This window comes from Schistocerca serialis, chromosome 2 (assembly GCF_023864345.2).
Source record: "Schistocerca serialis cubense isolate TAMUIC-IGC-003099 chromosome 2, iqSchSeri2.2, whole genome shotgun sequence".
NCBI classification, from domain to species: Eukaryota; Metazoa; Arthropoda; class Insecta; order Orthoptera; family Acrididae; genus Schistocerca; species Schistocerca serialis.
In genome coordinates, this window is record NC_064639.1 from 682,553,893 (window position 1) to 682,579,172 (window position 25,280).

The window sequence follows — 25,280 nt, forward strand, 5'->3', positions numbered from 1 at the left end:
GGAAATCTGCTGATGAGATGACAATGCTCTATGCCATTTCACTGCCAATCTAATTCTGGGAAAGTTAAGTCTCAGACTGCATCTAAACCCTATTAAACTTACTGTAAACCTTTGGAGGCAACAAATAATTGCTAGATTCATTAACGATGGACTTGGGGTATTATGGCCAGATGGTGTGAAAGAAGGGATCATACTGATGTAAACAGATGCCCTTCCACGCATGTTGAAAGTGGGGATTGCTTGACGTATTTTTCCAGACTTAGCTCATGTTACATACATGGCTCATGCATTGCAACGAGTGGCGTGACAGATATCATTTCCCAAAAGTAAATACACTTATATCAGCTATGAAGAAGGTTTTCCTGAAATGTTCTTATTATGTACAGTATTACAGGCAGCAGCTACCTGATGTGCCTCTGCCTCTAGAGACAGTGATGACAAGGTGGGCAACAAGGACTGAAGCTGTGATTTTCTACATTAAGCATTCTTAAGCTGTGAAGTTGGCTATGGAGAACTTTTCTTCTGATACTACAGTGCCTTCAAGTGAATTGTTGTCAGCATTCAACAGTTACGAAGTCCTAAGTTGAGTTTCATCAACATAAGTCACTTCAGCTGACTTCCTGTCAGTATTGAGCAACTAGAGACTTCAAGTATGCCTCCCCAAGAAGCTTGGGAATAATCGAAGATGCAGTTCGGAAGGTGGGTGATATAACTTCCAGGAAACTGCAATCTGTGCTGAACAAGAATCCAGGATGCTGAAAACTTGTTATTTTGTATCACTTGTTTAATAGTGATATTGTAGATCCCCCTGAGAATATTATTACTAGCACAATCTCTCAGTATAAATATGCACTGTTGACTTTTTGCAAAATTGAGCAGTCCTCTATTTATAAAAATTGTCGAACAGAAGACAGTGCATAGGAACAGAATATTCGGAAAAGTATAATTAATTGTGAATCCTGTTCCAGTGTGACTTACATGCTTGAACAGGAGATACTTTTATTTCTATACTTTGTGGCAGAAGTGAACTGATTAAAAATTAACATAGGCATTAGCCTATTGGTAAACTTATATTTTCTACCAAATAAACAAAATTTTGGAGTTCACAAAAAACTACTACACTGCATATTTCATCAATTTTTGTTACATATTTCTTAATTTGATATTACATAAAGTCCGAGGCTCTAGTGATTAGTCATTATACTTCAAAGACAGGCAGAACTGATCAATCTGACCATTTTATTTACAGTTACGATTTTGCAACAAAAAGTCTCAACTGGTATTGAAAACTGTACTTCTGCTTGTAAACAGCTGTTTCCTATACAGGAATATGTGCCAGGAAAAAAACCTTGACAATACTATCTCACCAAGCATTCTGTAAAAGATTTATATAAGAGACTTAGTCAGTGAAGATGAGGGCATAAAAGAGGATGTTGTTCAACTTCTGATGATAAACGTTTAAATTGGAAGTTGCACATTATCAACAAGTTTCCTGTGAACAAGCACAAGGATTGTGCAAAATATTCCGACAGAAAAAAATAGAGGCAGCAGGTGTGAAACTGTTTATTAGAGTGAATCATAACATGAAACCTAGCTCCCCATTCTGAAGAACATTTCAAAAATTATTATACAATGAAAAGTTTTGTATTTTAATACTTATGTAAATATATTTGAATAAAAATGTACTACTTTTTTATGTATATCACAATTGTTGGTCAGTGGCCTCACTGCTGCCATAAAGAAATTTGCACAATTCTTTGCAGCGTCCATGCAGCAGTTAATTATATTAGAGCACAAAGAGATGCCCTGTGTGTGCATAATGAACTGCAAGGGACTAATGCATTTTTGGAAAATCTGCTATCTGTATTTCTACATTAGTTGTTCACTGAAATCTTTTCTATCTATTTTTCATGTCATAGCCAGTTCTCAGTGACAATACAACAACCAAACATTTATAAGGAAAAAATCTAACTTCTGAAATGGTTTGTTTGTTTATGATTTTTAATAACTCTGTACTAACTCACAAAACTGATTTCACTTATGTCTATTACAACACTGAAGGGGTGACTGGTTAAATGAAAATGACAGCGGAGATCAATGAGTGTAACATCACTTTCCCTTTCTTCATTCAATTTTTGAGGTACAAAATGAGGTAAATGAGCACTTCTTATCAACAATAAGTTAACTTCACAATACAAATTGTCAGAGACAAAATGCAATAATAAAAGTACAGGGCGATCAAAAAGTCAGTATAAATTTGAAAACTTAATAAACCATGGAGAAATGTAGATAGAGAGGTAAAAATTGACACACATGCTTGGAATGACATGGGGTTTTATTAGAACAAAAAGAAAATCCACCCTATATTGCTAGACGCGTGAAAGATTTCTTGCGCGCATCGTTTGGTGATGATCGTGTGCTCAGCCGCCACTTTCGTCATGCTTGGCCTCCCAGGTCCCCAGACCTCAGTCTGTGCGATTATTGGCTTTGGGGTTAGCTGAAGTCGCATGTGTATCATGATTGACCAATATCTCTAGGGAGCTGAAAGACTACATCCGACGCCAATGCCTCACCATAACTCCGGACATGCTTTACAGTGCTGTTCACAACATTATTCCTCGACTACAACTATTGTTGAGGAATGATGATGGACATATTGAGCATTTCCTGTAAAGAAATAATCTTTGCTTTGTCTTACTTTGTTACGCTAATTATTGCTATTCTGATCAGATGAAGTGCCATCTGTCAGACATTTTTTGAACGTTTGTATTTTTTTGGTTCTAATACAACCCCATGTCATTCCAAGCATGTGTGTCAATTTGAACCTCTCAATCTACATTATTCCGTGCTTTGTTCAGTTTTCAAATTTATACTGACTTTTTGATCACCTGGTAATTATCTCTTTGATGAGGGAGTAATGAACTCTCTCTGCAGTAGTTCCGCTGTATTAAAAAATTGAAAACAATCACCACAATGTAGCAACAAAAATAAGTACATAAATACATTGCTGTCCATTTCAAATACTGGAACCTTTCAATATTATTATTATTATTATTTCTTTTCTTTCTCAGACGTCATGTCTGGTTAAAAATGGAAAGTGACGCAGATCTTGATCAAGTGTAAACTTCCTTTTTACTGTACGGTATATGTTACATTGCATTTAGGAACTTTCGGGTAATTGAACAAGTATCAATAATTACAGATTTCTGTAGTTGTATATATAAGTTTGGATGTAGCTGTATTGCGTTGATGTACTGGTGGATATTGTGTGGTATGACTCCTGTAGTTGATAGTATAATCGGTATAACGTCAACTTTATCCTGATGCCACATGTCCTTGACTTCCTCAGCCAGTTGGATGTATTTTTCAATTTTTTCTCCTGTTTTCTTTTGTATATTTGTTGTATTGGGTATGGATATTTCGATTAGTTGTGTTAATTTCTTCTTTTTATTGGTGAGTATGATGTCAGGTTTGTTATGTGGCGTTGTTTTATCTGTTATAATGGTTTCGTTCCAGTATAATTTGTATTCATCATTCTCCAGTACATTTTGTGGTGTATACTTGTATGTAGGAACGTGTTGTTTTAAAAGTTTATGTTGTAAGGCAAGCTGTTGATGTATTATTTTTGCGACATTGTCATGTCTTCTGGGGTATTCTGTATTTGCTAGTATTGTACATCCGCTTGTGATGTGATCTACTGTTTCTATTTGTTGTTTACAAAGTCTGCATTTATTCGTTGTGGTATTGGGATCTTTAATAATATGCTTGCTGTAATACCTGGTGTTTATTGTTTGATCCTGTATTGCAATCATGAATCCTTCTGTCTCACTGTATATATTGCCTTTTCTTAGCCATGTGTTGGATGCGTCTTGATCGATGTGTGGCTGTGTTAGATGATACGGGTGCTTGCCATATAGTGTTTTCTTGTTGTTGTAGAGGTGGTTATGAAATTGTAGTGGTGTAGCCGATGTATTTATATGAGTGATTGCTTTGTGTATTTTGCTAGTTTCTGCTCGTTCTAGAACTAATTTTCTTAAATTGTCTACCTGTCCATAATGTAGGATTTTATGTCGATAAATCCTCTTCCTCCCTCCTTTCTGCTTAATGTGAATCTTTCTGTTGCTGAATGTAAATGTTTCTGATGCTGAATGTATGCGATGTATTCTATATTTGTGGCATTGTGATCGTGTAAGTGTATTGAGTGCTTCTAGGTCTGTGTTACTCCATTTCACTACTCCAAATGAGTAGGTCAATATTGGTATAGCATAAGTATTTATAGCTTTTGTCTTGTTTCTTGCTGTCAATTCTGTTTTCAGTATTTTTGTTAGTCTTTGTCTATATTGTTCTTTTAGTTCTTCTTTAATATTATTATTATCTATTCCTATTTTTTGTCTATATCCTAGATATTTATAGGCATCTGTTTTTTCCATTGCTTCTACGCAGTCGCAGTGGTTATGCAATAAGGAATCTTCTTGTTTAGTGTGTTTTCCCTTGACTATGCTAATTTTCTTACATTTGTCTGTTCCGAAAGCCATATTTATATCATTGCTGAATACTTCTGTTATCTTTAGTAATTGGTTGAGTTGTTGATTGGTTGCTGCCAGTAGTTTTAGATCATACATGTATAGCAAATGTGTGATTTTGTGTGGGTATGTTCCAGTAATATTGTATCCATAATTTGTATTATTTAGCATGTAGAATAGTGGGTTCAGAGCAAGGCAGAACCAGAAAGGACTTAATGAGTCTCCTTGGTATATTCCACGCTTAATCTGTATTGGCTGTGATGTGATATTATTTGAATTTGTTTGAATATTAAGTGTGGTTTTCCAATTTTTCATTACTATGTTTAGGAACTGTATCAATTTAGAATCTACTTTGTATATTTCCAATATTTGTAGTAACCATGAGTGGGGTACACTATCAAAAGCTTTTCGGTAATCAATGTGTGCGTAGTGTAGCGACCTTTGTTTAGTTTTAGCTTGGTATGTCACCTCTGCATCTATTATCAGTTGCTCTTTACATCCTTGTGCTCCTTTGCAACAGCCTTTTTGTTCTTCATTTATAACTTTGTTCTGTGTTGTATGTGTCATTAATTTCTGTGTAATGACTGAAGTTAATATTTTGTATATTGTTGGTAGGCATGTTATGGGGCGATATTTTGCTGGGTTTGCTGTGTCTGCTTGATCTTCAGGTTTCAGAAAAGTTACTCCATGTGTAAGTGTATCAGGGAATGTGTATGGGTCTGCAATGTAACTGTTAAATAATTTAGTTTGATGTGAATGTGTTGAGGTGAACTTCTTTAGCCAGAAATTTACTATTTTATCTTTTCCAGGGGCTTTCCAATTATTATCATTATTATCATTATCATTATTATTATTGTTATTATTATTATTATTATTATTATTATTATTATTATTATTATTATTATTATTTCAATGCACTGCCACAAAATTTACAGACACAGCTGTTTGCTTACCTGTGCATCAGAATAATTGTGAGCCAAATTCTTGATGTTTCTTCGCAAACCTGCTACATTCACCTGCATTTCGCCGTCTTCTCCACCTATTTAGTACAAGTTAATACCAGCTTATCACATTGAAATTATTAAGTAGAAACAGAATAATAAATGGTTCTTTCTGAGCAGCATTAGAGACAAACACACACATCATGAAATAGATAGCTAGTACAAAAAAGGTGCACAGCCTGTCACATTAAGAAACTTCAGTTCGGAAAGCTCCCTAAGCATATGTAACACTATAGCAAGTAGTAATTTTTTCTGCCTATCTTTTAATTTTTTATATATATAATACGTTAAAGGTAGATATAGTGGGAATTAGTGAAGTTCGGTGGCAGGAGAAACAAGACTTTTGGTCAGGTGAATACAGGGTTATAAATACAAAATCAAATAGGGGTAATGCAGGAGTAGGTTTAATAATGAATAAAAAATAGGAGTGCGGGTAAGCTGATGCAAATAGCACAGTAAACGCATTATTGTGGCCAAGATAGACATGAAGCCCACGCCTACTACAGTAGCACAAGTTTATATGCCAACTACGTCTGCAGATGCTGAAGAGATTGATGAAATGTATGAGGAGATAAAAGAAATTATTCAGATAGTGAAAAAGAGATGAAAATTTAGTAGACATGGGTGACTGGAATTCAATAGTAGGAAAAGGAAGAGAAGGAAACTTAGTATGTGAATATGGATTAGGGCTAAGAAATGAAAGAGGAAGCTGCCTAGTAGAATTTTGCACAGAGCATAACTTAAGCATAGCTAACACTTGGTTCAAGAATCATGAAAGAAGGCTGTATACATGGAAGAGGCTTGGAGATTCTCGAAGGTTTCAGATAGATAATATAATGATAAGACAGAGATTTAGGAACCAGGTTTTAAATTGTAAGACATTTCCAGGGGCAGATGTGGACTCTGACCACAATCTGTTGGTTATGACCTGTAGATTAAAACTGAAGAAACTGCAAAAAGGTGGAAATTTAAGGAGATGGAACCCGGATAAACTGAAAGAACCCCAGGTTGTAGAGAGTTTCAGGGAGAGCATAAGGGAATGATTGACAGGAATGGGGGAAAGAAATACAGTAGAAGAAGAAAGGGTAGCTCTCAGGGATGAAGTAGTGAAGGCAGCAGAGGATCAAGTAGGTAAAAAGACGAGGGCTAGTAGAAATCCTTGGGTAACAGAAGAAATATTGAATTTAATTGATGAAAGGAGAAAATATAAAAATGCAGTAAATGAACCAGGCAAAAGGGAATACAAATGTCTCAAAAATGAGATCGACAGGAAGTGCAAAATGGCTAAGCAGGGATGACAGAGGACAAATGTAACGATGTAGAAACTTATCTCACTAGGGGTAAGATAGATACAGCCTACAGGAAAATTAAAGAGACCTTTGGAGAAAAAAGAGCCACTTGTATGAATATCAAGAGCTCAGATGGAAATCCAGATCTAAGCAAAGAGGGGAAAGCAGAAAGGTGGAAGGAGTATATACAGGGTATATACAAGGGCGATGTGCTTGAGGACAATATTATGGAAATGGAAGAGGATGTAGATGAAGATGAAATGGGAGATACGATGCTTCGTGAAGAGTTTGACAAAGCACTGAAAGACCTGAGTCGAAACAAGGCCCCGGGAGTAGACAACATTCCATTGGAACCAGTCCTGACAAAACTCTATCATCTGGTGAGCAAGACGTATGAGACAGGCGAAATACCCTCAGACTTCAAGAATATAATAATTCCAATCCCAAAGAAAGCAGGTGTTGACAGATGTGAAAATTACCGAACTATCAGTGTAATAAGTCACAGCTGCAAAATACAAACAAATTCTTTACAGACAAATGGAAAAACTGGTAGAAGCCAACCTCGGGGAAGATCAGTTTGGATTCCGCAGAATTGTTGAAACACGTGGGGCAATACTGACCCTCCGACTTATCTTAGTAAATAGATTAAGAGAAAATAGATTACAGAAAGGCAAACCCATGTTTCTAGCATTTGTAGACTTAGAGAAAGCTTTTGACAATGTGGAGTGGAATACTCTCTTTCAAACTCTAAAGGTGGCAGGAATAAAATACAGGGAGCAAAAGGCTATTTACAACTTGTACAGAAACCAGATGGCAGTTATAAGAGTCGAGGGACATGAAAGGGAAGCAGTGGTTGGGAAGGGAGTAAGACAGGGTTGTAGCCTCTCCCCGATGTTGTTCAATCTGTATATTGAGCAAGCAGTAAAGGAAACAAAAGAAAAATTCAGAGTAGGTATTAAAATCCATGGAGAAGAAATAAAAACTTTGAGGTTCGCCGATGACATTGTAATTCTGTCAGAGACAGCAAAGGACTTGGAAGAGCAGTTGAATGGAATGGACAGTGTCTTGAAAGGAGGATATAAGATGAACATCAACAAAAGCAAAACGAGGATAATGGAATGTAGTCGAATCAAGTCGGGTGATGCTGAGGGAATTAGATTAGGAAATGAGACAATTAAAGTAGTAAAGGAGCTTTTGAAATGTGGTGCTACAGAAGAATGCTGAAGATTAGATGGGTAGATCACATAACTAATGAGGAGGTATTGGATAGAATTGGGGAGAAGAGGAGTTTGTGGCACAACTTGACAAAAAGAAGGGATCGGTTGGTAGGACATGTTCTGAGGCATCAAGGGATCACAAATTTAGAATTGGAGTGCAGCGTGGAGGGTAAAAATCGTAGAGGGAGACCAAGAGATAAATACACTAAGCAGATTCAGAAGGATGTAGGTTGCAGTAAGAACTGGGAGATGAAGAAGCTTGCACAGGATAGAGTAGCATGGAGAGCTGCATCAAACCAGTCTCAGGACTGAAGACCACAACAACAACAACATCTTTTAATTTGACTGAAAAACAAATTCCATGATGGAAATAATGAACAGCAAATTTTTCTTAAGTGTGTAGAGATGCCTCATCTACTAATAACAATTGTCACCAATCCTGGTCACCAACAGACCCTGGGCAAGACCACCGAAAACATGGGCATGGCTCTTCACCCAAAAATCATTAAACACTGACTCTGGTTTAGGATGCTTACATAGAGTTAGTTCTTTTTCTAGTGTAATTAAACACACTCAAATGCAATCAATAACCACACACAAAAAGCACATTGTGATTGTGTGTGTGTGTGTGTGTGTGTGTGTGTGTGTGTGTGTGTGTGTGTGTGTGTGTGTGTGTGCGTGCGTGCGAGACTTTCACTCGCATTATCTGTTCAATCACTTCCGTGTCCTCCTCTGTATGACCTCCACATGAAGTGAACTTGTCTGATGCACAAATGTTAAGAATTCAATGAAAGGACATTGTGAGGCACCTCAAAGTATCCACTAGTTTATACCCATCTGTGTCACAACCTCCTCCCCTGCACGCACGCATGCACACACACGTTTTGAGAATAAGGTGGTGGTGATAAATAGGGTAACTTATCAAAATAATTGATTAGCTACAAACTGAGACACTATACACAATAAAAACTTACACACTGTATTACATCAGGAGATAAAATGGGACACAGGGTATGGTTGCTGCTAGCACAAAGTGCCCACCAGTATCACCAACCTGAAAAGGAATAATATTAAATCAAATATTGATGTGAACATCAAAAATAGCAAATACACAACATTGTGGAACAGACTGTCTAAGTAATTTATATTCACTGCCACAATATCAGAGGGAACATAACTTGAAAATGTCACGTTTCTGACAGTAATATTTACCCATACTTTATACAAAAACCTCAGAATTACGACAGTATTAATGTGTTAAAATTTCGATAAACACTGAACTAAACAGGCTTTCTCGAATCTATTACCACAATTAACATCCTGCTGAAAATCCTTTATGAGACATGCAGAAGGGAAAATGAGATATGAAATGCAATAGTGACAACACGGTAGATAAGGAGTATCAATCACTAGGAAATAATCAATATTATATGACAAGCACCGATTTAATTTTCCTCCTTTCAATATGTTTAGGACAATTTATAGAATCCTGTACAGCAAAATACAAGATTATTATTTTACCAGCAGAAAATCAGATGCCTATGCAGCAGATGCTACTGTCCATCAGTTAGACTCTCAAGATACTGGGTTTATTCTGTAAGCTATTTGTGAGCCTGCACTTGTCAGGTTGCGCTATGCACTACTTGAGCTTCTGAAGCACCATACGTGTCAAATGGCATTAACTCTTTCACATGCATAGAAAAGGTGTTTATTACCCAAGGTTGGGGACATACTGTAGAAAATATGAAAATACTTTCCTGAAAAGTAACTTAGGAGAATTGATTCAAATGTCAGGCACGTTAAATGAAATCTCCCATCTAGATCAAAATATCTGTTCATGAAAATATACAGTCTGAAAACAAACCACCACCCTTCTCTACAATCAAAATGTGCCAGGAGTAGAGGATGGTACAAACTGTGTCAAAATATGCAATGTGCATGCAGCCTTTACTTGATTCACTTATGTCATTTTCCCCTCCTCTAATATCTTTAACCAGATAGAAAAAATTGTTCAACATGTTTGGTTAATCTTGTTCCCTCTTGCTGGATTGTATTTAATATCATCAGACGAGATTTCCTTCCTGAATCACAAACTGAGTGGCTGTAGCAAGATAGCATCAAATAAATTCCTATAGGGCAATAAGAGTTCTGAATATGTAGCCAATGTGCCCTTCTGTACAAGCAGTTAAATAAGATTCAGAGTGCTGATATTCTGAGACCTATTGTGGGGCAACAAAGTTAACTTGTGTTCAGAGTTAGTGTACATGTAGAACAGAGAACTGCCATTCTCAATATCACTATCTTAATGAGGGTTGGAGAGAGGTACGGAAAATTGAGAAAAAAGAAAATTTATAAGGTGTATGCCATTGAACAGTGGCAGATTATGGTTAGACTGGGCACCTTGCTGTGAAAATTATGATATTAATGGTAGCTACAAATAACTTAACACTTAAAATGCTACACATTTACACTGAGTAAGAAACATTTGTTCAAGTTGTTTTTAGTGCAGGAGTGTTTCTCATACAATAGCCTTCTGGTGGTCAGGTTATCCAGTGTTAGCTGATACAACATGAAGTTGCAACGGAAGTGACTAAGAAGACACTTAGATTCCACATTATTTACTCAATTCATTGTAGATTCCTGGGTTCTCTTATCACAACCAGCGATCGTAACACTACATACATCCAAGTCGAATTATTTGAGGTATCCAGCTATTACACGTCTCATAATGATTGACCCCTGACTTCGAGCTATTAGTCTAGTTACATAACAAGACTTAACAGTATGATGTACCTCATTCGAATTGTGAAAGTTTATACTTTTATTTCGTGGGTTGGAGAAAAAATTGTGGAGATGAAATATGTGGAAATTTTTAATACATCCGAGCACTTTTTGGTGGGAGTCGACTTTTGAAGCATGAACAATGTCCTTGGCACAGATTACAAATGCAACCATTCTATATTTATATGCATGTTTTTCACCATTTTCTGATTAATTACATCATTGCTGTAAAGCGAAATGTAAGAATGTTCGATTCAGTTTACTGTCTAGCTATTGCAGCAGGTAAAATATTGTTTTCGAGCTTAAAATTTTGTTTTAATGTCACATATAATTACTAATGAATAATGCCATATTTTTCAGTTACAGAGTTTGTAAAACACTGGCTCAAAGCTGTAACCAATGTGAAACTGTTTTGGAGCATAGTTATTATACCAGTGTGCTGCTGTTGTAATGCAAAGTAGGTGAGTATTCCACCAGCAAAGGATGGCAACTTCATTTTAGTGTTCCAATATATCACTCCCATGTACAATGACTGCAATATGTAGAAGACAAGAATCTGGCTTTTCTAAAGCATAAATTTAACACTCAATATACTAACAATGAACAGTGTCATGCACTTTTAACAGTGAACGAAAACTGTCTATGATGTGTAGCGACGAGCAACCAAATACACTTCCCAAGGACAAAAAAAAATATCTCAATCGCTTTCGCTGCTACCTACGGTCTCGCCTCCAATAGTTCTCTTGCCGTATCGAGAGAATGAGCTCTTTGTACACATTTGTTTGCAATTTTCAGTAGATGAATCATAATTCCTCCAAACAATTTAAGGAATCCTTTAATTCTTTATGCGGTGAATATCATCATGTATCTTAAAAGACTCATTTTATCTTTTCCTTGATACGAGTTCAACGTCTTTGAATTTGTGTTGCATCACAGGCAACAACAGAAGTTTAATCTGTTTGTTGAGTGAGCATGATACATCTCTAAAAAGAATTCTTGTGAACAAAAGTTCAGTCAAGAATGTTCCAGTAGACCCTCAAACTACGCAGAAGCTCCAAATTATTGTTTTCCAGTCGTTCAATAATAAAAACCTCACTATTTTACAAATGTATTTCATGATACTGGATTTATTATTTGTGACATGGAGCCAAATCTATACCAATCACAGATCTTGGATAACTTTTCAAGAATGCTCCTGAACCACTCTTTGCAATATGTAGCATTGTACTAGGAAGGGTCCACTGCACTGAATTTTTTATCAACACAATGACAGCCATCATTTTGCACAAACCCATTTTTGTTTCCCGTGTGGCACATAATTCTCTTTCAAAGAAGCAGATAGTGTTTGAATTACAATGTCACAGCAATTTCACTCTTTAACACTTCCTCTCTGTCAATGCTCTCATTAATAAACGGTCACAACGCCCATATAGTACTAGGGACAGAAAGTTGGCTGAAACCAGACGTAAACAGTAATGAAATCCTAAACTTGGATTGTAATGTATACCGCAGAGACAGACTGGACAGTGAAGAGGGAGGCGTGTTTATAGCAATAAGAAGTGCAACAGTATCGAAGGAAATTGACGGAGATCCGAAATGTGAAATAATTTGGGTGAAGGTCACTGTTAAAGCAGGCTCAGACATGGTAATTGGATGTCTCTATAGGCCCCCTGGCTCAGCAGCTGTTGTGGCTGAACACCTGAAGGATAATTTGAAAAATATTTCGAGTAGATTTCCCCACCATGTTATAGTTCTGGGTTGTTGTTGTTGTTGTTGTTGTTGTTGTTGTTGTTGTGGTCTTCAGTCCCGAGACTGGTTTGATGCAGCTCTCCAAGCCACTCTATCCTGTGCAAGCTTCTTCATCTCCCAGTGCCTACTGCAACCTACATCCTTCTGAATGTGCTTAGTGTATTGATCTCTTTGTCTCCCTCTACGATTTTTACCCTCCACACTGCCCTCCAATGCTAAATTGGTGATCCCTTGATGCCTCAAAACATGTCCTACCAACCGATCCGTTCTTCTAGTCAAGTTGTGCCACAAACTTCTCTTCTCCCCAATCCTATTCAATACCTCCTCATTAGTTACGTGATCTACCCACCTTATCTTCAGCATTCTTCTGTAGCACCACATTTCGAAAGCTTCTATTCTCTTCTTGTCCAAACTGGTTATCGTCCATGTTTCACTTCCATACATGGCTACACTCCATACAAATACTTTCAGAATCGACTTTCTGACACTTAAATGTATACTCGATGTTAACAAATTTCTCTTCTTCAGAAACGATTTCCTTGCCATTGCCAATCTACATTTTATATCCTCTCTACTTCGACCATCATCAGTTATTTTACTCCCTAAATAGCAAAACTCCTTTACTACTTTAAGTGTCTCATTTCCTACTCTAATCCCCTCAGCATCACCTGATTTAATTTGACTACATTCCATTATCCTCGTTTTGCTTTTGTTGATGTTAATCTTATATCCTCCTTTCAAGACACTGTCCATTCCATTCAACTGCTCTTCCAAGTCCTTTGCTGTCTCTGACAGAATTACAATGTCATCGGCAAACCTCAAAGTTTTTACTTCTTCTCCATGAATTTTAATACCTACTCCGAATTTTTCTTTTGTTTCCTTTACTGCTTGCTCAATATACAGATTGAATAACATCGGGGAGAGGCTACAACCCTGTCTCACTCCTTTCCCAACCACTGCTTCCCTTTCATGCCCCTCGACTCTTATAACTGCCATCTGGTTTCTGTACAAATTGTAAATAGCCTTTCGCTCCCTGTATTTTACCCCTGCCACCTTTAGAATTTGAAAGAGAGTATTCCAGTCAACATTGTCAAAAGCTTTCTCTAAGTCTACAAATGCTAGAAACGTAGGTTTGCCTTTTCTTAATCTTTCTTCTACGATAAGTCGTAAGGTTAGTATTGCCTCACGTGTTCCAACATTTCTACGGAATCCAAACTGATCCTCCCCGAGGTCCGCTTCTACCAGTTTTTCCATTCGTCTGTAAAGAATTCGCGTTAGTATTTTGCAGCTGTGACTTATTAAACTGATAGTTCCGTAATTTTCACATCTGTCAACACCTGCTTTCTTTGGGATTGGAATTATTATATTCTTCTTGAAGTCTGTGGGTATTTCGCCTGTCTCATACATCTTGCTCACCAGATGGTAGAGTTTTGTCATGACTGGCTCTCCCAAGGCCATCAGTAGTTCTAATGGAATGTTGTCTACTCCCGGGGCCTTGTTTCGACTCAGGTCTTTCAGTGCTCTGTCAAACTCTTCACGCAGTATCTTATCTCCCATTTCATCTTCATCTACATCCTCTTCCATTTCCATAATATTGTCCTCAAGTACATCGCCCTTGTATAAACCCTCTATATACTCCTTCCACCTTTCTGCCTTCCTTTCTTTGCTTAGAACTGGGTTTCCATCTGAGCTCTTGATATTCATACAAGTGGTTCTCTTCTCTCCAAAGGTCTCTCTAATTTTCCTGTAGGCAGTATCTATCTTACCCCTAGTGAGACAAGCCTCTACATCCTTACATTTGTCCTCTAGCCATCCCTGCTTAGCCATTTTGCACTTCCTGTCAATCTCATTTTTGAAACGTTTGTATTCCTTTTTGCCTGCTTCATTTACTGCATTTTTATATTTTCTCCTTTCATCAATTAAATTCAATATTTCTTCTGTTACCCAAGGATTTCTATTAGCCCTCTTCTTTTTACCTACTAGATCCTCTGCTGCCTTCACTACTTCATCCCTCAGAGCTACCCATTCTTCTTCTACTGTATTTCTTTCCCCCATTCCTGTCAATTGTTCCCTTATGCTCTCCCTGAGACTCTCTACAACCTCTGGTTCTTTCAGTTTATCCAAGTCCCATCTCCTTAAATTCCCGCCTTTTTGCAGTTTCTTCAGTTTCAATCTGCAGTTCATAACCAATAGATTGTGGTCAGAATCCACATCTGCCCCTGGAAATGTCTTACAATTTAAAACCTGGTTCCTAAATCTCTGTCTTACCATTATGTAATCCATCTGATACCTTTTAGTATCTCCAGGATTCTTCCAGGTATACAACCTTCTTTTATGATTCTTGAACCAAGTGTTAGCTATGATTAAGTTATGCTCTGTGCAAAATTCTACAAGGCGGCTTCCTCTTTCATTTCTTCCCCCCAATCCATATTCACCTACTATGTTTCCTTTTCTCCCTTTTCCTACTGACGAATTCCAGTCACCCATGACTATTAAATTTTCGTCTCCCTTCACTACCTGAATAATTTCTTTTATCTCGTCATACATTTCATCAATTTCTTCATCATCTGCAGAGCTAGTTGGCATATAAACTTGTACTACTGTAGTAGGCATGGGCTTTGTGTCTATCTTGGCCACAATAATGCGTTCACTATGCTGTTTGTAGTAGCTAACCCGCACTCCTATTTTTTTGATTCATTATTAAACCTACTCCTGCATTACCCTTATTTGATTTTGTATTTATAACACTGTAATCACCTGACCAAAAGTCTTGTTCCTCCTGCCACCGAACTTCACTAATTCCCACTATATCTAACTTTAACCTATCCACTTCCCTTTTTAAATTTTCTAACCTACCTGCCCGATTAAGGGATCTGACATTCCACGCTCCGATCCGTAGAATGCCAGTTTTCTTTCTCCTGATAACGACATCCTCTTGAGTAGTCCCTGTCCGGAGATCCGAATGGGGGACTATTTTACCTCTGGAATATTTTACCCAAGAGGACGCCATCATTTAATCATACAGTAAAGCTGCATGTCCTCGGGAAAAATTACGGCTGTAGTTTCCCCTTGCTTTCAGCCGTTCGCAGTACCAGCACAGCAAGGCCGTTTTGGTTAATGTTACAAGGCCAGATCAGTCAATCACCCAGACTGTTGCCCCTGCAACTACTGAAAAGGCTGCTGCCCCTCTTCAGGAACCACATGTTTGTCTGGCCTCTCAACAGATACCCCTCCGTTGTGGTTGCACCTACGGTACGGCCATCTGTATCGCTGAGGCACGCAAGCCTCCCCACCAATGGCAAGGTCCATGGTTCATGGTTCTGAGTGGAGATTTTAATTTGCCGGATATAGACTGGGAGACTCAAACGTTCATAACGGGTGGCAGGGACAAAGAATCCAGTGAAATTTTTTTAAGTGCTTTATCTGAAAACTACCTTGAGCAGTTAAACAGAGAACCAACTCGTGGCGATAACATATTAGACCTTCTGGTGACAAACAGCCCCGAACTATTTGAAACAGTTCACGCAGAACAGGGAATCAGCGATCATAAAGCGGTTACTGCATCGATGATTTCAGACGTAAATAGAAATATTAAAAAAGGTAGGAAGATTTTTCTGTTTATCAAAAGTGACAAAAAGCAGATTACAGAGTACCTGACGGCTCAACACAAAAGTTTTGTCTCAAGTACAGATAGTGTTGAGGATCAGTGGACAAAGTTCAAAACCATCATACAATATGCGTTAGATGAGTATGTGCCAAGCAAGATCGTAAGAGATGGAAAAGAACCACCGTGGTACAACAACCGAGTTAGGAAACTGCTGCAGAAGGGAAGGGAACTTCACAGCAAAACTGCCTTGCAGACAAACAAAAATTGCTTGAAGTGAAATTTAGTGTGAGGAGGGCTATGCGAGATGTGTTCAATGAACTCGAAAGTAAAGTTCTATGTACTGACTTGGCAGAAAATCCTAAGAAATTTTGGTCTTATGTCAAAGCGGTAGGTGGATCAAAACAAAATGTCCAGACACTCTGTGACCAAAATGGTACTGAAACAGAAGATGACAGACTAAAGGCCGAAATACTAAATGTGTTTTTCCAAAGCTGTTTCACAGAGGAAGACTGCACTGCACTGTAGTTCCTTCTCTAGATTGTCGCACAGATGAAAAAATGGTAGATATCGAAATAGACGACAGAGGGATAGAGAAACAATTAAAATCGCTCAAAAGAGGAAAGGCCGCTGGCCCTGATGGGATGCCAGTTCGATTTTACACAGAGTACACGAAGGAACTTGCCCCCCTTCTTGCAGCGGTGTACCATAGGTCTCTAGAAGAGCGTAGCGTTCCAAAGGATTGGAAAAGGGCACAGGTCATCCCCGTTTTCAAGAAGGGACGTCGAACAGATGTGCAGAACTATAGACCTATACCTCTAACGTCGATCAGTTGTAGAATTTTGGAACACATATTATGTTAGAGTATAATGACTTTTCTGGAGACTAGAAATCTACTCTGTAGGAATCAGCATGGGTTTCGAAAAAGACGGTCGTGTGAAACCCAGCTCGCGCTATTCGTCCACGAGACTCTCTATACAGTTCCCCATAGTCGTTTAATGAACAAAGTAAGAGCATATGGACTATCAGACCAATTGGATGAATGGATTGAAGAGTTCCTAGATAACAGAATGCAGCATGTCATTCTCAATGGAGAGAAGTCTTCCGAAGTAAGAGTGATTTCAGGTGTACCGCAGGGGAGTGTCATAGGACCGTTGCTATTCACAATATACATAAATGACCTTGTGGATGACATTGGAAGTTCACTGAGGCTTTTTGCAGATGATGCTGTGGTGTATTGAGAGGTTGTAACAATGGAAAATTGTACTGAAATGCTGGAGGATCTGCGGCGAATTGACGCATGGTGCAGGGAATGGCAATTCAATCTCAATGTAGAAAAGTGTAATGTGCTGTGAATACATAGAAAGATAGATCCCTTATCATTTAGCTACAAAATAGCAGGTCAGCAACTGGAAGCAGTTAATTCCATAAATTATCTGGGAGTACCCATTAGGAGTGATTTAAAATGGAATGAGCATATAAAGTTGATCGTCGGTAAAGCAGATGCCAGACTGAGATTCATTGGAAGAATCCTAAGGAAATGCAATCCGAAAACAAAGGAAGTGGGTTACAGTACGCTTGTTCGCCCACTGCTTGAATACTGCTCAGCAGTGTGGCATCCGTACCAGATAGGGTTGATAAAAGAGAGAGAGAGAGAGAGAGAGAGAGAGAGAGAGAGAGAGAGAGAGAGAAGATCCAACGGAGAGCAGCGCACTTCGTTACAGGATCATTTAGTAATCGCGAAAGCGTTACGGAGATGATAGATAAACTCCAGTGGAAGACTCTGCAGGAGAGACGCTCAGTAGCTTGGTATGGGCTTTTGTTAAAGTTTCGAGAACATACCTTCACCGAAGCGTCAAGCAGTATATTGCTCCCGCCTACGTATATCTCACGAAGAGACCATGAGGATAAAATCAGAGAGATTAGAGCCCACACAAAAGTATACCGACAATTCTCCTTTCCACGAACAATACGAGACTGGAATAGAAGGGAGAACCCATAGAGGTACTCAGGGTACCCTCCGCCACACACCGTCAGGTGGCTTGCAGAGTATGGATGTAGATGTAGATTACCCATTTTTCGGTACATAAGGTATCTTTTGTTCGTGCTATTGAAAGTTATGGAATGGTTTGCACCACTCCAAGTCTCATCAGTGCAGTAAATACTCCTTCCACTATTTTGAGAAGTGTTTTTAATTTCTCATAAGAACTTTTTTCTGCTATTTATTTCCCTTCAGCACAAGCTTTATATTGAATTTTTTTGTGTCTGAAGCTCAATTTCCACACAAAATGCTAACAGGTTATTCCAGTTAAACGAGGAAAGTCTTCCCCTTCATTTTCAACTTTTCTAGTGTGCCCACTACTGTTCATAACCGGTTTCAACATAGAAACCTGGATTTTTCCCCTTATGAACCCATGAAAATACTTAACTCATACACTGCAAATGTCAAAATAATTACCATAAATTGAAAGGAACACTTTCCTTGAAGAATAGCTGGTGGTGGTGGTAATTAGTGTTCTTTCTGATCTTCCATAATTCATTTTTTTCCATGGAGAGTCTATCTTCATTCCACTTTGTCCTGGTTTCTTTGGGACTTACTTCTCTTACCTCACATTCCACGGGTGTATCTTGTCCCTGTATACATTTCTGTCTTCAGCTTCCATTGGATTGATTTTTGGTGCTTCTAGATTCAGTTTAACTTGTGTGATCCATGGTATGTAAGTAAGAATTTTCTTGGTGAGTAGTTTTGGTGATAGCCTGATGATGTGCCACAGAACTTCAACCTTTTTCTGACATCTGCTGCTATGTTTGACATCATCTCTGTAGTTTTCCTAGAGTGTACTCAGTAACCCTCTTCTGTCAGTTTTGGGATGAGAATTTTCTTCATGATTTTCCTTTCTTCCTTCAGTATACTTTCCATTTCGATTTTTGTATGGAGTGTTAGTGTCTCACTTACATACAGTATTTCAGGCTTGGTTACTGTGTTGTAGTGTCTGACTATTGTGTGATTGGACATGCATTTTTTTATTATACACAAGCTATGTCTTGCCAAATGCCTCTTCATTTTTGTAGTCTAGTCTTCTATGTGATCTTTATCCTCCTGTAGGTCCAAAGATTTCTCCTAGATACTTGAAGTGTGCAACTGTTTATTTTGCCATATTTTGTGTCTAATTTTGTCATGTTTAATTTTGAGCAGAAAAATTCTGACTTCTCGAAAGAGATCTGCAGCCCAACTTTTTCCGTACATTTTTCAGTACCTCAATTTGTTTGGTTGCTGTTGCTTCGTTGTCTGATAGTATGGCCAGGTCATCTGCAAAAGCTATGATATTTCAATTTTGTCCTGGCATCTTGCTAGTCGTGTTGGTTTCCAGTGGCCTCGAGTTTTCAGTTCTGTTTCGCATTCCCTGATTACTTTGTCCAGGACTAGGTTGAATAGTAGTGGGGATACTCCACCGCCTTGGCACACTCCAGCTTTGATCATGCAGGGATCAGAGATTTCACCCATCAATTTAACTTTCGATGTTTTGTCAGAAAATGTCTGTCTGAATAATCATAGTGTTTTTGGGTTGAGTCCCTGTTCTTTTAAGACGTTGAACAAGGATTGTCGGTCAACAGAATCATACGCTTTCTTGAAATCTATGAAGGTGCACATGATTGGCGAATTCTTGATGGCCTTGTATTTTATAACTGTTTTCAGATTGAGGATTTGTTCAGTGCATGAATGACCAGGCTGAAAGCCTGCCTGGTATTTTGTGTTAGTTCCTGTAGTGACTTTGGTCCAAGGCTTTTTAGTAATTCTGTAATGATGCCGTCTTCACCAGATGGTCTGTTGTTTTTTAATTTAAGTATGTGTTTGTTGATCTCTGCACATGTTGGTGGGGGTGGTTCCAGTTGGATGGAGGTACTGTTCTGTACTGGAAATCTTGTTACAGGTTCAGGGCAGTTAAGGAGCTCGGAGAAATAATGTGCCATTTCTTGACAATTCTCTTATTAGTTAGTGCGTTTTCTGTCTGGTTTCCTGACGCACACATTTGGAAGTGTGTACACGCAGATTTTCCTTGAGAAGGTCCTGTAGAATTCTCTCGTGTTGTGGTTGCAGAAGTTTACCTCTATAGTATCCAGTTGCTCCTTTATGTACTTTTGCTTTGTTTACCTAATAAGTTTTGCAGCCAGTTTTCTTGATTCTAGGAAACAACAGACTTTCTGGGTTTTTTACTATTGTAGTCCTGAAAAGCTGGTTTGCGTATTTCTATGCCTTTTCACACTGTGAGTCCCACCAAGGGTGTTTAGTGTTCTTTTTCCGTGGTATAAGTTTTTACTTTTTGTATGATATTTCTATGGAATTATTCCCACGTGTTTGCTGGTTGTTTTTCCTATTCCTCTTTTACGTTGGATTCCATGATCTTTTTTGTGTCAGACTTATCTATATACATTGTTTTCTGATAGATTTTCTTTGGTGTAAATTTTATATTGATTCGAGTTAGATAAAGGTCTGAATCAATATTGGTACCTCTGCATACTTGAATGTCGTGGATCTCCTCCTGGACTGGGTAGGAAATCGCTACATGGTCTATTTGGAATTCTCCCATCTCTTGTATAGCTGACTTCCATGCTTTCTGTTTTTGCGGAGATTTCCTTAGGAATGTTGACAGTCTTTAGGTTATTCCACTGGTATAGTTTGACGAGTCTCATGCCATTTCTGTTTGTATATTTGTGCGGCAGAAACTTTCCCACATTTCTTTGAAGACTTTTTTATCTGCCAATTGTGTGTTAAAATCATCTAATAAAATATTTATATTGTCTTTGGGGATCTTGGGCATCACTGTCTCTAGTGTTGCCCAGAATTTCTCTGTTGATATGGGGTCTTTTTGTTATCCCCGTCTGTGGGGGCATGTATGTTGATCATGATTTATTTTTTTGTTTGCACCCTGTAAGTGCATTGTCATTAACCTGTTGTTTACTGGATTGACTTCTCTAATTGAATTGATTATCTTCTTATGTACCATGAAGTCCATGCCAAAAAGCAGAGCACCGTTGGCGACTCGTTTGTCTGTCTTGCTCTTCAAGATACGGTAGTATCCATAACCCATTGTTTCTTCGCCTGTCATGCGGGTTTCCTGCAGTGCAAGCATCATTATCTTCTGTTTGTTGAGCTCTAATGATAGGTTGTGCAGTTTTCCTGGTTGGATCAGTGTATTTATGTTGAAGTACCCAAGAAACGTAAATGTTTTGTATGGAAGTTTATTATTATTGTTGTGGGTTTAAAGGCGCTTCACTGTTCAGTTTCAAGTATCTTGACTCACAAGAAAATGAGGTACAGAGATGAAACGGGAAAAGGAAAGTTTTCAGCTCCATGATCTGTGATCATGTTGTCGTGCTGACAACCCAGGTAGCTAGAAATTGTAGCTGCTCAGTGTAGGATACACCAAGAAAGATCATCAGTCAGTACAACTAAAATGGGGTGGGAAATGAAAATGGGATGAGAAAGTGGACTAAGAGAGCTAATTAGCTTAATCAGTTAAATAAATATATACATAAAATGCGTAACTGTGTGCAGGGAGAAAGTAGTGAGAGACCACTTGGGACACATGCTGCAGGGAGTTTTACTCCCACACAACCTAACCATACCAGACACCAAATGCAGAGATGCATTAAAAATTGTTGTAAAATCCACTTTCCTCTCTGGAAATGTAGCACTTTGGTAGCTGCAGACCCACTGTTCCCAAGTATTTGAGGTGGTGAGGTTGACGGAACAATTGCTCATCTCAGATCAGCCAACAGACACACTCTGAGAAGAAAATAGACTATCACAAGATGACTACCACACTGCTGCATTGAGGGGGGTCCTCTTGACAACAAATTAACTTGTGAGCGAGCCTGACATGGCCAAAACACAGTTGGCACAATATGATGGCATCTTTCCGAGAGATACGAAAATGCCACACCTTGGTGCTCCCCCCTTGGTTGCTCTTCAGTTTGGTGAGGATCACAGTAGCCTCTACCTTTCCACATCCCACATATCCAAAATTTTGTGTCACTGTTACAATCTTAAACATGTGTCTAGTATTCAGAGTTCAAGTTTGCCTCCTACGGTTGCTTCTTTAGCTAATTTGTCAGCAAATGCATTTCCCTACATACCCACATGCCTTATGTCTGGATGAATTTTACCATCATTTTGGAGCTGTGGAGGTCAATTAATAGGCCCTAGATTTTAAGTGACCAAAAGGCATTTGGAATAACACAAATCTATGCCTTTTAAGAAGCTCCATGGAGTTGTTACAAACAAGGAAGTCCTCTGTGGCAAGAGTTTTAATGCACTGCAGAGCCTGTGATACAGCAACCAGCTCTGCAGTGCTTATCCTGCACGCTCTCGGCAGAAAAAACTTACTATCCTCATCTGTGTGTGCAAAAGCATAGCCAACCATGTCCAAGTAGATGTATGTCGAATTTTGTTAGTCACGGAGAACAGACTGGAACACATGCTTGAAAAAAGGTGAGATCAGCATTCTTTTAGGAGGAAAAGAAAGGTCCATCCAAATCGCAGGGCTTGTGCCAAGAGGTGACTCTATGAACATAGACAAGAGGGAGCAATTTGAGGCCACTGCATGGAGCTTCCAGCCACATCCCAGCTGGACTACCTATTTTTGACCAATTTGTAAACAGTCTGAACTATTGCATGTGAAGCAGAGCTGAGTAAAACAGGTGGATACGCATCTGATAGACTGTAATGAAAGTTTGCCAAGAGTTTCTGACATCTCAACCTCAGTGGTGAGCCACCAACTTCTGCCAAGAGGCTGTCTACATGTCTCATATGAAAGCCTCCAGTTAACCGCACATCACTGTGGTGGACAGTGTCTAAGAAGCTCTGTATCGATGGTGCTGGCCACCCACAGACAACAAAACTACAGTTCCCCAGGATGAAGTGCTGCAGAACTGCCATTCATTAAATGGAAAACTGTACGATTCCCAAGACTTACGTATGAAAGGAGAAAGAGTTCAGTTCCACAAGGCAATTCCGGGTCAGGAAATTAGGGCGGTAGTTACTGCATGCAGACACTTCGGTGAAGTGTGCTTCGAAACATTCAACAATGACTTTGGGATCAATACAAATGTCGCCATTTGAGGAGGTGCCAGAAACTATGCTGGACAGTGAGTAGCCACAAATGTGAAACAGTTTAGACCATACTTTAGATGATTAAGTGTGGGCTCTCATAGATGAACATACTGTTCCCACCACTGCTTATTAAAAACAGTGCCTTCCCTCAAAGTCTCTTGAATGCTATTGAATGTTCCATACAGGGATGGTGCTTGTCTTGTTTAAGTGCACTGCAGTGCTGTTTGATAGCTGCATTAATTTTTTCAAATCACCCTGGCAGTGGTGCACATTGAAAAGAGAATGATTAACAGGGTATTGTCACATCTGGAGGATATATTATCCTGCCAATAGTATCTTGTACTACTCCTTGATATCCTTGACTGGTTTAGAAAGCTGTTGTGGAGGTGAAAGTTTGCCACTTGGTTTTCTGGAGTGACCAACAGGGTACAAGTTCCATTGGTCAAGAAAGAGAGAGTTATAAGAACGTAGTGGTCATTGTCACGGAGATAATCATGGATCGATCACTGGAATAAGGGTGAGATGGTCGGGCTGCAGACTGTAATATCTATGGCTGAGTATGTTTTACAGGCCATAATTCAGGAACTCCTCAAGTCTCCAACTGTATGAGAGAGTGTGCAGTAAATTAGCCCACAACTATTAACAAAAGTCATAACTAATTAATATAGATCTGTTATTTATTACAATGTGCAAGCACTCCAAGAGTAAAGTGAATTATGTTGCATTCCTCAGATGCTCACTCCCTCCACCACTAAACAGAGAAACAAAGCAAATATTTTAAATTTTTTTAGTTTCAATATTTTGTCGACTGGTAACCAGCAGCTTTATTAAATTTCATAAAGCGTTTATTAACGATTCTGTAAACAGTTGCAGTAATTATATTTGGCAATGAGTTTTAAATACACAAGTGCCTCTTAGTAAGAGTTTGATTTTTGACTTGCTAAGATGTACCTGTAGATTGTGACATTCATTCTGCGAATATGCCACTTTGATGTTTATTATTAACACTTTGCCGACCGGCGACAGCACAGTGGTGTCGTGTGCATAGTACCATGCAGTGGCCAGTGACAGCACTTTAGTATCTTTTTCATTCTGTTGTTGTTTTGTTTAGGTAACAATAAGTTACACACGTCAACAAGTTTTCTACATCTACATCATTTACCATGCAGTGGCCAGTGACAGCACTTTAGTATCTTTTTCATTCTGTTGTTGTTTTGTTTAGGTAACAATAAGTTACACACGTCAACAAGTTTTCTACATCTACATCATTACGCTGCAATTCACATTTAAGTGCCTGGCAGAGGGTTCATCGAACCACAATCATATTATCTCTCTACCATTCCACTCCCGAACAGTGCGCGGGAAAAACGAACACCTAAACCTTTCTGTTCGAGCTCTGATTTCTCTTATTTTATTTTGATGATCATTCCTACCTATGTAGGTTGGGCTCAACAAAATATTTTCGCATTCGGAAGAGAAAGTTGGTGACTGAAATTTCGTAAATAGATCTCGCCGTGACGAAAAATGTCTTTGCTTTAATGACTTCCATCCCAACTTGCGTATCATATCTGCCACATTCTCTCCCCTATTACGTGATAATACCTGCCCTTTTTTTGCACCCTTTCGATGTTTTTGTAAATACTTGTGCACTTTCATCATGGCAGACAAAAGAGACGATACGATTATTTACGATGAATGCGCGGATGTCTTGTCTGACATTCGGACGACTTGGCCTATTGGGAAGAAGACATTGGTTATCAAAAAAATGAAAGGAGGAGGATCATCAGAAGATAGTGAAATATGTCTAAGAAGAATTCAGCAAACGCAACAGTTGCCAACTGATTCGGATGAAGAAGACAGACTATGATTTACTGAGGACCAATAATAAACCTGAACGATCTCCGGGTCCACACATATTTCCCAAAGATACACAGAGCATCGTGGGTACCGTAGAATTATATATTGGGAACGATCTATTTGAATCTATTAGCAATGAAACCAA

The 25,280-nt window shown here is 38.6% G+C and overlaps 1 protein-coding gene across 9 annotated transcripts in view; it reads right to left on the reverse strand.

Moving 5' to 3' along the window:
* LOC126457803 (epsin-2) overlaps positions 1 to 25,280 on the reverse strand; it is a 162,004-nt gene that overhangs the window by 126,018 nt on the left and 10,706 nt on the right. For 8 of the 9 annotated variants that reach the window (XM_050094410.1, XM_050094407.1, XM_050094409.1 and 5 more), the window contains exons 2-3: positions 9,005 to 9,084; positions 5,477 to 5,562 (exon numbers count right to left, since the gene is read on the reverse strand). In XM_050094410.1, the coding sequence (XP_049950367.1) occupies positions 5,477 to 5,545 (69 nt within the window). In that variant the 5' untranslated portion in view covers positions 5,546 to 5,562; positions 9,005 to 9,084. Of the gene's footprint in view, positions 1 to 5,476; positions 5,563 to 9,004; positions 9,085 to 9,551; positions 9,627 to 25,280 lie in introns of those variants that run through there. The other variant, XM_050094403.1, reaches the window with a different exon arrangement.